The sequence below is a fragment of the Sarcophilus harrisii genome, chromosome 1 (genome assembly GCF_902635505.1).
Source record: "Sarcophilus harrisii chromosome 1, mSarHar1.11, whole genome shotgun sequence".
Classification (NCBI taxonomy): domain Eukaryota; kingdom Metazoa; phylum Chordata; class Mammalia; order Dasyuromorphia; family Dasyuridae; genus Sarcophilus; species Sarcophilus harrisii.
In genome coordinates, this window is record NC_045426.1 from 684,119,609 (window position 1) to 684,135,761 (window position 16,153).

The 16,153-nt window shown below is 58.6% G+C and overlaps 1 protein-coding gene across 1 annotated transcript in view; it reads left to right on the forward strand.

Annotated features, from left to right (window-relative positions):
• The window catches only part of NCOR2 (nuclear receptor corepressor 2), a 237,784-nt gene that overhangs the window by 185,475 nt on the left and 36,156 nt on the right, over window positions 1-16,153 (forward strand). The window contains exons 28-31 of the mRNA XM_031948456.1: window positions 7,851-7,971; window positions 9,098-9,254; window positions 11,742-11,900; window positions 15,994-16,127. Of these exons, the coding sequence (XP_031804316.1) occupies window positions 7,851-7,971; window positions 9,098-9,254; window positions 11,742-11,900; window positions 15,994-16,127 (571 nt within the window). The remainder of the gene's footprint in view (window positions 1-7,850; window positions 7,972-9,097; window positions 9,255-11,741; window positions 11,901-15,993; window positions 16,128-16,153) is intronic.

Sequence of the window (16,153 nt, forward strand, 5' to 3'; positions counted from 1 at the left end):
CCGGGGCCTGCCCAGGCCAGCCTGGCCACAGGCCTTGGAGGGTTCACTTTTTAACCCTATTGGAGAACGGGTTGGGGTCTCGGCGGCCAGTCCCAGGGAGCAAAGAGAGGAGAGAATACTGCCCACAGCCCCCTCAGGGTGGGAGGCAGTGGAGCTCCAGGAAACAGACCCTGAATTCAAATCCAGGCCCCGATGCTTCCTACGCATGTGACTTTGGACCTCACTTCTCTATTTGCTCATCTGTAAAATGGGGAGGGAGTCGGGACGGCCAGGCTCTCAGGTCTCATCACTGTCTCCAGATTTGTGCTCCCATGAGTCATCCCTGGACAGGAATTCCCTTTACAGCAGGCCCAGCCCAGGCTCCCCAGGTTTAAATCCCTCCAGCAACAGGAGGCTCACTGCCTCTCAGGGTAGTCGTTCCCTTTTGAGATAACTGATTCATGGGAACTTTCTTCCCTCCATCAGGGCTGGACTGTTTAACCCCCACCCCCGCTCCTCCTCCTGCCTGAGAAGCGAACAGCCCAGTCTCCCCGACAGCCCTTCAGACATTTGAATTCGCTTGTCATGTCCCCAAGGATATTGTTTTATTTATTAGGAAATTTCTTCCATAAATGGTGTCTTGTTGGGCACCTTCCCTTCCTGCGGGCCCCCTCTCCCCAACCTCCTCGGTCCCTGGTGACCCTCCCCGAGCGTAGCCGGCTTTCCCACCAGTCTGAGTCTGCAGCCAACGTTAGTCAGGCCCAGCCCAGATGCTCACATCCTGGCCACGTAATCTAGGAGATGGAGATCTGGCTTTCTCGGCCGGCCCGCCACAGAGGAGGGCTTTCTGAGCTCAGGGCAGACGTTCCCCTGTGGCTTCCTCTGTCCGAAGGAGCTGATGGGGGTCCGTGGGTCAGGGTCGTGGGAATAGTCGTCGTCCCCCTGGCTCCGCGAAAGGTCCTGCCGGCTGAGTCCCGCTTTCCCTGCTGGCCTTGGAGGTTGACTGTCCTGGGCCTGGGAGCCTTCCCTCCCACCCCCCAGACTCTCTTGCTCATTCTCCATCGCATCCAGGGCCTTTGGCTGGTTGTCCCTGGCTCAGGCCAGACGCCGTAGGCTGAGGGGGCGAGATGCGTCAGAGCTGTCCTAGAAACCTTTCCCTCTGGCTTAGCTGGCCTCCTGGGAAGGGGCTGGCCAGGAAAGCCTGAAGCTGACCCTGTGGATCCCAGCCACGCTCAAAGCCAAAGCTTTAAACTCTGCGTGTCCCCCAAGTCCGGCCCTGACCGATGGCTGCTCTGACCCTTGCCCTTCACCCCTCGCCACCACACCTTGGAGGGATGGTGGGTCACAGACTTTTGGGGCAGGAAAGAAGCCACTTTTTTTCTTTCTGGTACTTGCAAGCTTCCAGCCCAGAGGAGAAACGGCACTCTGGGAGAAAACCCCTCTGGTGGTTTTTCTTTGGCAGAGACTTGAGCTGTCTCCTTCCCTTTCTGAAGAAAAATGAGCCCCACCACCATGCCCCTGCTTGTGAGAAAACCCTCTTGACCAAAGGAAGGGCTTCTTCAGGCTTGTAGTGTGGCTCAGCTCGGCCAGGGGTGCCCAAGTTGGAGGCTCGGAATACGGGGCTAACTGGGAGGAGCCATCCACAGCAGAGATGGGGTCTAAACCCACCAGGAGGAGACATTGAAGAGAGCTTCCTTGCCAGCTCAGGCGACGAGCCGGGAGCCGAGGTTCGGAGCCGGCCAGATTCCGACACTTCCCCAGGGAGGCTTCCAAGGCGGAGTGCCCTCGGCTGGGGAGGCTCTGGCCGCGTCCTCCTGGGCTGGCCCTAATGTCTGTCCAAGCAGCAGAAGCACTCACTGCTGTAAGATGTTGGAAAGTTTGCAGGACACTTTACAGATGCTTCGCTTGATCTGCACAAGCCCTGCTGGTGCTATTCCTGTCCCCATTTTATAAATGAGTAAATTGAGGCAGGCTGAGGGGATCTCACAGCCAGGAAGCTGGAGGTGGAGTCGGGAAGGCTCCAGGCCTGCGCCCGCTGCTCTGCCCCGGCATCTGTCTCTGGAGAAGAAGCTGCAGTTCTCCCTCCCTGCTCGGGCCTGCCAAGTGGGATTCCTTGTCCTAGCGATGCCCCGCTAGCAACAGGCCCAGGACCGAGTCCTCCTGACTGCTGTTCCCCAGCTCTGGCCCTTCCACTGAGCAGCCCTTCATGGGAAACCATTGCCCCCGGGCACCCCGGCAGGAAAAGGTCCACCTGAAGAGGGAGTGGCCAGGAGAGGGGGAGGGACCTCGGGGACTCCAAAAGGCAGAAGAGCCGCATCTGTGGTATTTTAAATGGCTAAATCCAGGGCTGACCTGGCCTCCATATTACCCAGGAGGACTTGTGGTAGGGAGGCGGAGCTCTCTCAGACCTAGGGGGGACCCGGAAGTCCGTCCAACCAAAGAAAGCTGGTCCTTCCTTCGTTCTAGAACACCTTTTGTGGTGTTCATATCATAATCCCCTGGGGGGGGGCTTCCCCCTATGCCTACAGATCAACTCGTCCCTTGTGTCAGAGAAAAACAATCACACACAAGTGTCAGCCACATCTGGCAGTGTATGTAGCATTCTGCCCTAGCGGCCCCCCATGTGCTTTGAGATGGGAGATGTGTCTGTTCTCTGGGACCATTATCCACAACCTGTCCTTCAAGAGCCCCAGCCCTGGCCAGGGGTCGTCATTCACCCTCCATTTGAAGACTTCTAGTGACCTCCCTCCAGAGAGCATCGTGCTTCTTGGTCCTCTGGATTTATGCAGAAGCTTGCACTTCAATCAGGATAAAATCTGCCTCTGGGAAACGTTCCCTCCTGACCCCTACCTCTGCCTTCTACCTCCGGCCTCTGCTTCCAACCTCTGCCTCCGGCCTCCATGCTCTGAGGGAGGGCAAACGGGACTCGCCCTCCATCTGTGGCAGCCGTAAGGTAGCTGGGAAAGGCCGCCATGTCTCCCATCGGGATGGGGCCGAAAATATCTTAGCTGAGCTGTGGAGGAAGCTGGCTGTCAGGGGTGGGGGTTGAGAGCTGCTGCAGAAGCTGGAGCTGAGGGGAGACTGGGGGTGTCAGAAAGACCATTCAGGCTCCTCGGACGCACGGAGGGATTCGGGAGCAGCATACAACAAAGCCAGGGCAGAGCACGGCCCCCAGGAGCTCGGAGGCAAAGTGGGGGCTGGGCACTTAACTGTGGGAAGCAAGTGGGCAGTGCAGCGGCCCCCAGACAGCCCGCCTGTCCCCAACTCACCTTGTGTGCTTGCCCCCTCCCCAGGCTCTCTGCCTCATCCGAGCTCGCTCACACTCTCGCCCTCCCGGGCCCTGACTTTAGCCCAGAGGGGCTTTTCCCCGCAGGGACAGGCCCAGGCAGGTCTTCGCTCTCTCCGGGGGAGGCCCGGACCTTGGGACAGCCGTGCTGGCTGCCCTCCCGCCCTTCCCCGGGCCACAGGCAGCCCCTCGCGGTACTTTCTGGGCCAGGCTTGTGGATCGTCCCAGTGCGAGCCTGTTGGAGTTGGAAACAGAGCCGCCTTCCACCGGGAGAGAAAGATCGCTCTGCCCAGAAGCAGGCAGGAGGTACCAGGGAAGGAAGTTCAGGCCAAGGTCACCGTAACTGTGAGGAGGAGTTTTCTCGATGGCATCTCCGACTGGGAGCAGAAGCCGAGCTTCCTGAGATCTGAAGGCCGCTGGGACTCCCGCCGCCCCCTCCACCGCCCCGGACCCCCGTGGGAGGCCACGAGACCCCAGCTCCGCCTCTGTCCCAGCTTCTGCTTCTCCAGAAGGCAGTGGAAGGGGCTTGGCCACCTGGGCCTGACGCCAGGACCCCCGCTGGCCCTGAGGATGGGCCATTCTCCTGCTGATTTGCCCCGTCTCCAGAGCCGCTTCTTCACCCAGCCTGGCCTCTGTCCCACTCAGTTTGGCAAGCACCTGATGTGAGTGCAAACCAAAGGCGCCCAATTACAGGCCCACCAGGCTGTGAGTCATGGAGAGTTTGTCCCTTCTGTTTGTATCCCCAGCCCTCATCCTAGCGTAGTGTGGACATGGAAGGTGCTTAATACATGCTTTTGTACTGGCTGGGTAACCCTTGCAGGCGGACCCCGTGCCCAGGGGAGAGTCTGGCCCAGCTCCACCTGTGCTGAAGGAGGGAGGAGGGGGAGCTTGTTCCTCCTCCTCCTCCAGCTTTCTCTCTGGCGCTCCGGTCCTGCGCCGGCCCGTACCAGCCTCCCCAAACGTCTCCGTGTTTGTCACTGTGGCCTCCACGACATTTGTGCGCCAGCTGGTGACCTCTGAACCAGTGCTTGTGAAGTGTGGACCCCAGGCCTAGCTCTGGGTCACAGAGACAGAAGCAAAGGCGAGCCTTCTCCCCATAAGGGGGGGGGGGGCTGCGCTGGGGTGAATTTTCCTAATGTTCGCAGGAGTCTGACCCAGCGTGGAGTGGCGTTGGGCAGGCGATGGCAGTGAGCAAGGAGCTTCCCCCCCTCCCCGTCTGCCACCTCCCGGGTACCCCTGGTACTTAGCCCAGGGCCCAGCACACAGCAGGGGCTTAATAAGGGCCAGGTGCCCGTTTTGGGCCCCTTCCTGCCCTGCCCGTGGCATTAGCGTGCCTCGGAGAGGCTGTGTATACTATAAGCATGTTTTGTGATAAACCCACCGGGACGTTTTCCCCTGCTCCCAGCCCCTGCCACCCCCCTGCCCCCGGCAGCTCGGGTTCTCTCCCCAAGGTGAGACTCTCTCTGGGGTGGGAGGAAGGCGGGCATCAGCCCCGGGGCTCCGGCAAGCTGGGCCCGAGAATGGCTCTCTGTCACACTTGGATTGGGGGGTGGTGTGGACACCATTGCTTCTCCCCAAAGGCTACAATTGGCTCCAGTGGGCAGACGCTCACCCTCCCTCACCCCCATCCAGGCCAGGAAGCTCCACAAAATGACAGGAGCGCAGTAGGCATTCCTCAGATACTTGCTGGGTGAGTGTGGGCCGCCCCTCGCATCAGGCCCCAGCCCAGCGGCTGAAGGAAGCCTCCCTCCCTCCCCCCCGGGCTCCAGGATTCAGCACAACACCCTGCCCTGCCCTGTCCTGTCCTGACCATGCTTTGGGGCCTTTCACTTAGCACACAGCAGGTGCCCAGTAAATGCTTGTTTGCTGAGTGGCTCTCCAAGAACTCCCCTCCTGCCTTGATGATTAGGTGCCCGTAATTCTTTGTTACACCGGGCTGGAAAGCTCAGTGATCGGCGGTGGGGATCCCCTGGCAACCCGGCTCGAAGAGGTGTTCCAGCAAGTGCTAAGTGTCTGATGGGAATGGAAAGCCTGGGCGTCCCCCGCTAAAGGGGCAGTAATGAGGGCAGCTCGGTGGTACCACCATGGGTAGAGTGCTGCACCTGGAGCTGGGAGGAGCTGAATCCAAATCCTGCCTCAGTAACTATAGGTTACTGTCTGCCTCAGTCTCCTCATCTGCCAAATGGGGATAATAATAGTATGTCCCTCCCAGGGATAATTGTGAAGGGATTAGCACAGTGCCTAGCATGTAGTCAGTGCCCTGTAAGTGTAGGTTGGATGCAGGAATAATATTTCTGAGGGCAACGTTGATAAATGGCCATGTTTCTATGGGGCAGGAAAGCTCATAAAGTGCTTTGTAAATATCTTGGTAAAGATCTTGTAAAGATCCTTAAGACGATCCCACAAAGAAGACACCAGTCAGGTATTATCCCCATTTCATAGCCGAGAAAGAGGCTCAGCCTCCACACTGGCTCATCCTCAGACCTCTGTGCTGAGTTTCCTTTCTCTTCATTCAGCGGGTCCCCTCCCCTCCCCCAAGCTGCAAATGAGGGACTTCCAGATTTGTCTTAAAACTCCTTAAAGCCTCAGTCTCCTCCCCTGTAAAGGGGGCCTGCAAGATGTTGCTGCCGGGAAAGGAGCGCTTTGCAAATGTGAATTATTACACCGTTACCAGCCTGACATTCAGCGTGGCAACAAAGCAGCCCTCCTTTGGGGGATCCCGGGTCCTCGGGCCATCGGGAGCCCACTCCAGCGGAGTGAGGACTGTGCTGGACGTAGGGCCAGGAGAGCAGGCTTCAGGTCCTTCCTCAGACACCTGACAGCCCGGGCCCCCATGCAGCTCAGCGAGTCCCCCGGCCTCCACCTCCTCACCTGCAAAATGAAATTAAGCTCTCTGGCCTCTGAGATCCTTCTTGGCTCTAAGCCCGTGGTCAGCCACCTTAAGTCCAGCGTTTTCACTTTCAGATGCTCTTTACTGGGAGCCTGATGGGCAAGCAGGATTAAGGGTGATTACTCTGTAATCCCATCCTGCGCCTTAGTGATCTGGCTCCTTCTCCCCCACTGGCTGTTGGGCGTCCTTCTGCTCACTGCCCAGCTGAGGCCAGGCCCCGTTGTCACAGAGGAGGTTGGGTTCTGAGTGGTGCTCTTGCAGGGCATAGCCTGCCACCCCCCACTACCCAGGAAGGGGGTCCCAGGGACCGAGACACAGCTCAGTGGGGTTGGGATTCTACAAGGCAGCGACCAGTCCTATCTCCCCGCATCCTGTCTTGCCAGACCCTCGACAGGCCGACTTTGGGGTTAGGGGGCAGGCAGGGTCTGTGTGATGTCACCTTGACCAAATTACCCTCCTTCTCTTGGTCTTTTTTCTTCTTTGATAGGATGTTGGTTGATTTTATCATTAAACAACCAATCACATAGTATCTATTAAGTGACCACTAAGGGTCACAAAATGCAAAGCAAAATGTCCTGACTCTCAAGAAGTTTATGTTCTAATGGGGGGAGAAAGGTGCCTAGAGAAATACTGGCAGCATAAGCATGGGGGTGTGTGGATGGATGGATAGATAGACAGATGGACGGATACATGGATAGATAGAAAGAAAGAAGGAAGGAAGGATAGTAAGGATGGATAGATAGATGGGTAGATAAATGAATAACAGATAAAATGGATAGAGATGGATAAATAGATAAGAGATAGATAGATGCCAGAGCTGCATCTTTAAGGAAGAGGACTCTGGGAGGTGGAGGTGAGAATGGACTGGGTTCTAGGTGTGAGGGATGGCCAGTATCAAAGGAGGTCCAAGATGAGAAATGAGGAGCAGAAAGACTGAATTGTAGAGTGGGAATGGGTGTTGTGTGTGTTGGAGGGGCAGGTGAGCGGAGGGCCTTAAATGTTATACTGAAGGGTATGTATAAATATACTCCTATGTGATCTATCTATATCTATACACACACACACACACACACACACACATGCACACGGTAGGGAAGAGCTAACAGGTGTGTAGAATCACAAAGTTTAACGTGTGTTATCTCACTGGATCCTCACAGCAACATTGTAACTGTAGCAGACCCTGCAGGTATCATCATCCGTATGAACTGGGACTAAATGATCCTTTCAGTTCCTTTTGCTGCTCCAAATCTCTGGTTCTCCATTTCCGATTCTGCTGATGAGAAAGCTGAGCTTCGGAGAGATTGATGGCCATAGAGTGGGACCCTGGCTCTCACAGCCAGATGCGACCTAAAATCTCTGCTCCAAGTAGCCATGCTGCTGCGCCTCTAACAGTCCCGATGGACACCCCTTGTCAGAGGCTTGCCGAGAGCCTTTCTTGTCAGCTTCCCCAGGTGTGGCTGTTGAGCTCCCAGAGATCCGCTCGCTGAGCCCCGGGGAGGTCCTGATCACACCCAGCCAGCTAGGGAGCTGCCAGAGTGGGATTGGGCCCAACCTGGTCCCCTCGGGTCCCCCGCTCAGCGGGCTTTCCGGTCCATTGCTCAGCCTCCCAGGTGTGACCAGGCTCTGACAGCCTTCACCTGAGCCCCCGCTCAGTGGGCCTCGGAGCCACGTCTGATAACCGTGTCTCCCCTCCAGGCTCCTGTCCCCTCGGCCCAGCCTCTTAAACACCGCCTCCGATGCCAGGCCCAATCCTTCGCCTCAGAAACCTCTGGACCTCAAGCAGCTGAAGCAGAGAGCGGCTGCCATCCCCCCCATCGTAAGTATCTCACCCTCCATTGGCTCTTGGCTCCCACTGCAGGGTCCTCGGACCCTGAGCCTTCTGGAAGCTCCTGGCTCCTGGGCTCCTGCTGAGCGGGGAAAGAGCCTTCCGTCCCTTTCCTGGGCCTAGTTTCCTATCCTTTAAGGAAATAAATAAGGCTGAAATGCTGCCTCTGAGTGTGGCCCGCATAGCTTGGGGGTGGGTGGAGAAATAAAAGCCTGCAGTGAGACTTGGCTTCCCTCCTTCGTCCCTGCGCTTCCTGGAGAAATCCCCATGGAAATGAGGCCCGAGAACAGCTCTTTGGATGTGGCTAATGAGCTGGGCTGGGGGGTGGCAGGGGGAGGGGGAGAAGAGAAAGCATGTGTGGCTCCTGGCCTCTTGGGCCTCCGAGAGCGCAGCGGTGAGACCCTCTGCTCATCCCCAGCCAGCACCTGCCGGGGACCATCGCCAAGCCCCCCTGGGCCCTTCTCCAAAGGAGGATCAGGCGTTTACGGTCTCCCGGGGAAGATGTACATAGAGTGGTACATATAAGAAGTGAGGAAGGGGCCAAAATGAATGCTGGCCCGGGAGGCCCCGTCTGCTGGGGACTGGCATTGCCAGGGGCATCACTGCCAGCTTGTAGGGGGCGCCCGCTCTCTTTCACCTGACTCTGGGAGGGGCTGGAATTGCCAGCATGCTTGTGGGTGAGCTTCCTGGGCCCGACCGTCCCGTCCCCTTATCAGTCAAGCGGTGTTGATTGAATGTTCTGGACCTCTGCCCTTTAGAAGGCAGACTCTTCCAGGTAGCTTTAAGGCACAGAGTAGGTACTTAATGGTGCCCCAAACTGGCTCTGGGGGGGCCAGGCGGGCCCCCGACTCCCGATGCTGTCACTTCTAGCCCTTGGACGGGTCCGCCCTGGAAAGGGCCTCCCAGCCGGCCACTTGTGGTTTGTACCTGGGCAGGGCTCAGGTACTTAACAAGCCCCTCTGTGGCTCTGCTGAGGAGGCGCTCGGTAAATCCACCCAGACAGACCAATAAGAAGCAGCTGAAACCAGGGTTTCCTTTTTGTGGGGAAACACGCATGAGGATCTGAAGTGCGCTCTGTGTGAGACGGGGGCGCGCCCATTGTGCCTCTCCCTCCCAGCAGGTCACCAAAGTCCACGACTCTGCCCGGGAGGAAGCGACCCCAGGAAAGCCGGCCCCCCAGGCCCCGCATCTTCTGCAGCCGGACAGCGAGCCGCCCCAGCCCAGCAGCAGCCCCCGTGGCCAGAGCAGGAGCCCCGCCGTGGCGGAGAAGGAGGGTAAGGAAGCCTGGGCTTTGCCTCGGCCCAGACGGCGCCCGAGTCCGAGGTGGGGGGGCAGGGGGCGCCCTGCCAGCAGAAGGACCGCCCTTCTTATTCCTCGGTGCCCCGTTCTCGGTTCGGGGCCACAGGAATCATTGCACTTCTCCTGTGTCTTAAGTCCCGTGCTAGACCCTGGAGACGGGGAGGGAGGGGGAGACAGACAGACAGACACAGAGAGAAATGGGAGACAGAAAAAGGAAGAGTCCCTGCCCTCAGGGAGCTCCCGCTCCCCGGAGGAAAGGGGAGTATGGACACAAACACTCACGGGATCCACACAGAGGAGGTTTTTGGTGGGAATGGGGCCCTTCACCACTGGGGCCAAGGTGAGCCAGACGCCCGCAGGGAGGGAGGGAGCGCCCGAGGCTCTGAGGGACATCCCTACATGTGTCTGTGACTGAGCGTGCATGGCGGCTGCCCGGCCCCTCGGGCCCAAGCTATCCCTGTCTGGGGCCCTCGGCTCAGGGCTGCTGTGGGGCTCAGGGAGAGCACTCACGACGCAGGATTTGGGCAGCTGCATGGCACGGTGGGTAGAGCCCTGGCCCTGGAGTCAGGAGGCCCTGAGTTCAAATGCAGCCTCAGACACTTCCTGGGCGGGGCATTCCTCTGCCTCAGTCGCTTCTTCTGTCAAACGAGGTGGAGGGGAAGTGGCCAGCCCCGACGGGCTCACAGAGAGGGGGACATGAGTGTCACCGGAGACAGGGCAGAGCCGGGGCAGCGGCGGCTGGCAGAGAGCGGCCCCGGAAGCAGCTGGTGCGCTTCTTGGCTTACTCGGGACGGGGGTCTTGCTGTGACATGTGACTGCCACCTTTAACCCAGAGTCTGATGGTGACTGTCATGGCTGGCGCAGCAGCCCTCCCCGGCACCTCCGGGAAATCTCTGGACTTTTGTCTCTGAGCCTGCCTCCTCACCAGATCAGAGCGGGCCGTCACATGGTGCCAAATTCCCTGCCCAGGATGCTGCACTTGCTGCCCCCAAGAGCCCAGGACAAAGCGCACCCCTGGGGGGAGGGCGAGCCGAAGAGACCCTTGAGCCCGTGACCGGCCATCCTGAAGCCAGATAGTTTGTGCCGGGAGTATCGGTGTGAAAGCCTGGACAGGCTCCACGTGCTTGGTCGGGCCCTGAGCTCCTGCTGCTGGTGTGGCAGCCCTGTGGCAGCCCCGCAGCGTCCCCTGCGCCTCTGAGCTGAGGTCCCACTCCCCCACCCCCGTGGCCACTGCATGTTTCCTGCAGAGCCAGTTGAGCATGGTGGCAGGGTTCGAGATGCTGCCCCGGGACAGGCCGGCCCAAAGACCAGGTGCAGGACTGTTTGCTGCTGGGGCCGGACGAGCCCAGAAGGGACCCATTGGAGCCGGGTAGCTGCCATCTCATTTCTCCTGTCCACCTTGGCCTCGGGAGCCCCGCGGAGCCTTCTCTGGCCAGACAAGCTCCTCTGACCAGAGTGTGCTCAGCCTCTCGGGGAGCCGTGGGGGGACCCCCCCACCAGCTGCAGCCTCTCTCCCCATCTCACTCTGGCTGGCTCGGCTGGCCCAGGGCCTCCTGTGTGGGTGAGTGCCCTGCCCCTCCTCTCCCTTGTTCTGGAGGAGACACAGCCCTGGCTCGAGGAGGAAGGAGCCACTTAATTTGTTGGATCCGTTAGTCTGTGTGCTGGACTTTGTGCTCAGTCCCGGAGATGCAGAGGAGGCTGGGGGCTGTGCCTCGAGCCCTGGGAGGAGGAAGTTTGGGGCCCCTGCAAGCTGAGGGCCACATTGAAGGCTCCAAGGAGAGAGGAGTTGGGGGGAGTGAATTAGCCCCAGGGGGGCAGGGCCAGGAGCAGTGAGGGGCTGCAGAGAGGCTGCTGGAGGCTGAACCTTGGGGAGAATCCTGCTGATGGGCAGAGCCGCCCCACACTGGGGTCCTCAGGCACAGGCTGAAAGCCCCCTGGTCCCCAGTGCCATCCTGGGGACCCTTGTAAACATCTTGGATTGGGCCGGATGCTGTGAGCCTCAGTTTCCTCCTCAACATTGGCCCTGAGGCTCACTGGGCCCATTTGGCTCTGACATTCGGTGCGGTTTGGACCATTTTGGACCACCACACTTGCCCCTTAGCCCAAGTGTCTTTGGGGGAGGTTCAGTGGGCATCCCTGGTCTGAGACGTTCCCAGCCATATTGGGGCAGGACACAGGCCAGAGGAAGGAGGACTGGGGGGGTAGGGTGGTCCGGGGAATCAGGGAAGGCTCCTTACAGACAGTGGGCCACAGAGGTCAGCTGTGTGCGCGATGCAGGGGCATGGATGGGAGATGCTGGAGGCAGGCGGGGCTGCGGCGGCAGGACGTCGACGCTCTCTCAAACTCGGGGCTGGGGGACGACCCAGCCGGCGGTGGTTTCCTGAGGGTGGGGCTTGTGGCTGAGGCTTGGGGAGCCCCAGAGACAGGAGAGCCTGATGGGACTGTTTTGTTTCTTCCTGTAGAAAAGCCGGTATATTTTTCCTCCTTCCCAGAGGGCCAGAAGCTGAGTGGGGAGCCTGCTCCGTGCTGGCCCCCGGCCCTCCCTTTCCCGGTGCCTTCTCGAGAAGTGATCAAGAGCTCCCCGCAGCTGGAGCCCCCCGGCTTCCAGTACAACCCACCCAGTAAGTAAGCCCGGAGTTGGGGGGGGCGGGCCTCTGTGCCAGGCTTCCTGCCCCTCTGGGGCCCATGCTGCCCTGTGAGCCCAGGGGTGGGGGCCGCACTAGCCATGTTCAGCCCAGGGCCTGGCCCCACACGGCACGGCCAGGAGAGTGCAGAGAGACTTGGGCTTTAGCCTAGCATCCGTTAGCAGAGCTGGCCTCCCTGGAGGTCTGCAGCCTGGCCGTGGGGGTATGGCTAGACCCGGGTTGGGCGGCCTCGGGGGCTGTCCAAATCAGAGCTGCCAGGGCTGGCAGTTCCCCGCAGGCAGAACTTGGATTTCTGTAGCCCCCAGCCGTAGGGAGTCGGGGCTTTAGTGGGAGCTCTGGAGTCTCTTTCATGTTACAAATGAAGAAACTGAGTCCCCTCGAGGTAAAGTGGCCTGCAGGGGCAAGATTTGAACCCGGATCTTATGATCCTCCATCTTGCTTCAAGTGTGGAATAAAGTTTTGTTTAACTAATTACTAGTAAGCCAGCATTATTAAGTGCTCACTCTACTAAGCTTCCAATGCTACAGGGCATAGAGGGTGGGCCCCAAGACCTGAGTTCAAATGCTGCCTCAGACACTTAATACACTATGCACTATATATAGTATACTATCATCATTATACTATGCAGCCTCAGTTTCCTCATCTGTAAAGTGGGGGTGGTAGCACTTATCCCACAGCATTGGTTTGTAAATGCTAGTTATTTTTGTACAGAGAAAGGCAAAAACCTGCCCTCTGGGAGCTCATGTTTTTAGGGGAAGACACCATGAGAACAAACATGCGCGTCCCAGATATATACAGAGCAGGTGGAAAGTGACCTCAGGGGGCCGCGCCAACCGGGGTGATGGGGTAACCCAGACTTGAGACGGTCGGGGGCCACGTACATGAAGTACAAGGAAGTCTCTGGTACTGGATCAAAGAGGACCTGGAGGAAGAGACTCCTAAGAAGTCTAAATCCTAAAGGAGATCCGTTGGTCTGCAAGCAGTTATTGAGCACTTTCTACATGCGCTATGGGGCATCCCCCTCTCACAGAGGCTCCACAATCTGGGTAGAAAAGCAAGATTCACACAAGAGATTGTTGGAAAGGAAGGCCAGACAGATATGACGAGTGCCTTCTGTGTGGTACACGTTGGAAATGTCAGCTCGCGGGGCAGCACGATGGCTCAGTGGTGAGGGCCCTGATGTCAGGAAAACCTGACTTTCAGTCGGGCCCCAGGTGCTTTGAGGGTGACCTTGGGCAGGTCACCTAGCCCTGATTGCCTTTTTAAAATAATGTCCCTGAAGGAGCACCTGGATTGCCCTCATTATTCTTCAGTGGCTCCCCAGTGCCTCTGGGGTTAAACAGAAGCTCCTGCCCTTGACCTTGAAAGAGAACCTTGTCTCCAGTAGTGAGGGCCGGGCTGAAACCTGCCGGTGTCCTCCCTGGGCGACCTTGGGGTCCGGGCTCCCAGGGGGTTGGGTCTCTTCCAGCTTTGAATGTGTGCATTGCTGGCGGTCTGTGTGGCCTTTCTGACTCCTCACACCAGGCCTGCTGGGACACGTTGGCTCGTGCCCTTCACCTGGCACTGGCCTCTCTTTCGAGGGTCATTCTCCTTCCTCCCTTCAGTCTCTTTGCCAGCCAGACCACGGTTCTGGAGGCCGCCAGGTTCCCGGAGCCACACGGGTGGGCCCCCACACCTGGAATGCTCTCTCTTGACGTCATCTCTGTTGGAGGCCTCTGCTCTCCTGCCAAGAGCCGCCCGGGACGACCGAGCAAGGTCAGCTGGCTTGCCTGTGGTCACGGAGGCTGCCAGCAGCAGATGTGGGATTTGAACTCGAGTCCTTTGACCTGAGAGCCAGTGCCCTCTCCCCATACCAGCTGCCCTGGGCTGTGAGTCCTTGCTCTGTTTCCATTTCCTTCCAGCCCTTTGTGTGGATTTGACCTTTTACCTTTGCTTTTTCTGTCAGTCCTCACTGAAGAGTGAGGCCAAGCACAGACCTCTGCACCACGTAGGTGCTTAAATAATGTTGACTGAACTTTTTCAAGGTGATATGTAGAAAGAAAGAAGGCAGGCATCTCAGGAGGCAGCAGCTCCTGGGCAAAAGGAGGACGAAGGGGAGGGGGCTGGATTAGAGAGTGCCTCTGGAAAAGTGTGAATTAAACATTAATCAGCAAACGTTTATCGAGCTCCTGCTGTGTCCCAGGAGGATTGGGCCTGGCAAGCCAGATGGAGAATCTCAAGCACGAGGAGCAGTCCGGAAAGCTGACTTCAGAGATTAAAGTCTGCATCCGATATGACAGTGGATGGGAAACACTGTGGGCAGAGGCGATCGGGCCAGCCAGAAGTCCATTCAGAGGCATCCATAGGCCCACAGCTTACAGAGGAGACCTTGGAGTCACCTCTTCCTCCCTCGCCCCATTTTACAGATGAGGACCCTGAGCCTAGAAGTCACCCCGTGGGAAGCAGCAGGCCCAGGTGCAGGCCTCGGTCCCTGGGTGTAGATGCCCAGATCTGCCTTTGTTCCCTGGGGCGTTCCCAGGCCTGTGGTCACCCAGGCTTCCTGGGAATCAGTCTGGAAAAGCAGCTCCACTGCCCCCTTCTCGGCCCTTTGGAAGCCAGCACCCCCCGAGAGGCTGCTCTGTCTGCCAGTGCGCCAGTCCCTTCTTTCACTTTGTCTGCAACTTTGTACCCACACTCAGTGCCTTATTTCTCTGAAATTCATGTTTATGCATATGTGGGAAAATGGAACCAGTTGTTGAGCTTGGAAGGGAAGAGATCAGGGTTCAAATCCTACCTCTGATGCTTACGTGGGTCAGTGAGCCTGAGCCAAGGTCCTGACCTCAGCAGGACGAAGGCTGCATCTCTGGGCTTGCAGTCAGAAGGACCGGCGTTCATGTCTGGCGGGGTGGCCCCAGGCAAGCCACTTCACCCAGTTTGCCTCAGTTTGCTCCTCTGTAAAAACGAGCCTGAGAAGGCAATGGCCAATGCTCCGGTGTCTCTGCCAAGAAATCCCCAAGTGCTCACAAAGGGGTCACAGGGCGTTGGATGTGACTGAGAAATGACTCAGGGGGCTCTTGAGCTTCCTTCCCCCTCTGGGGATTCTAGATTATTTCACATTGTGTCGCTGCACCTCAGTTTTCTCATCTATAAACTGGAGCGTTCCTTCAGTGCTGACTGTGTGCTCAGTGCTGGAGGCACAGAGACCCAAACCGACAGCCTGTCCTCCCGAGCTTCCCTTCTGCCGGGCAGCCCCCTTTGAAGGCTCCCCCCAGCCCTGTGGCTTCTAAGAAGTGGGGGCCTTCTCTGCCAGGTCCCTCCCTGGAAGCGGCCTTTGCTCTAAGAAGGGTTGCTCCCCCCACCCCCGCCTTGGTTTGTCACAGCCCGTGGAATGCCTGGAGCACATCTCGGAGTCCCCCGATCCAGCCCCTTTGTTCGCCAGGGGAGCCCCCTCCCCATTCCAGCTATTGTCTGGTCCCAGGACTCAGAGCAGTGGGGAAAGAGCTGACTGACCAGGCAGGGCTACTGCCGGCTCTCCTCCAAGCACAGGAGGGCTGTGTGGAAGAGGGGGTACTGTGCCCCGTCGGTCCTGCTTTAGGGCGTTCCAGAGGAGCGAGGACGAAGGTGCCCCCATTGCATCAGTGCACGACCCAGCAGGCAGGCAGGGATGGGTGGGGGAAGGCTCGAGGCCGGTGTCTCCTCTTTGGTCCCCAAGTCAAGACAGCAAACACTTAGGAAGCCGTTGCTGTGCGTTGAGCCGGTTGCCGAAGCCTGAGGATGCAGACACAGTCCTGTGTTCTCACGGGGACGGCGGCGGCCGCATTTGGTGGAGCTGGACGGATGGGGGTGGGGAGAGGGGACCCACCCCAGGAGCAGGAGGCAGGCGGGAGGGAGCGGCAGCTGATGGGGGGGCCCAAGGATGGACCCCCACAGTGTCGAGGGGCTCCCCCAGCATTGCCTCGTGTCTTTGTGTTGTGTGCTCTGGCTATGTGAGCTCTTTGCTCCTGCTTGAGGCAGGACCCGGCACATAATAGGGCTTGGGCAGCAGAAAGCCCCCCTGCTCCAGGACGTTCTGTGTCTCTCTCGTGTCCAGGTCACCCCATCTCGCTCAACCTGCACGACGGCGCCAGGTCCAGCCTACAGAGAGTGCCCGGCATCTCCAACCCGCCCCCCCTCATCTCCTCCACCAAGCACCCCGTTGTCCTGGAGAGGCCCGTCAGCTCCCAGGTGAGGCTGGAGGGGATGTGGAGCTC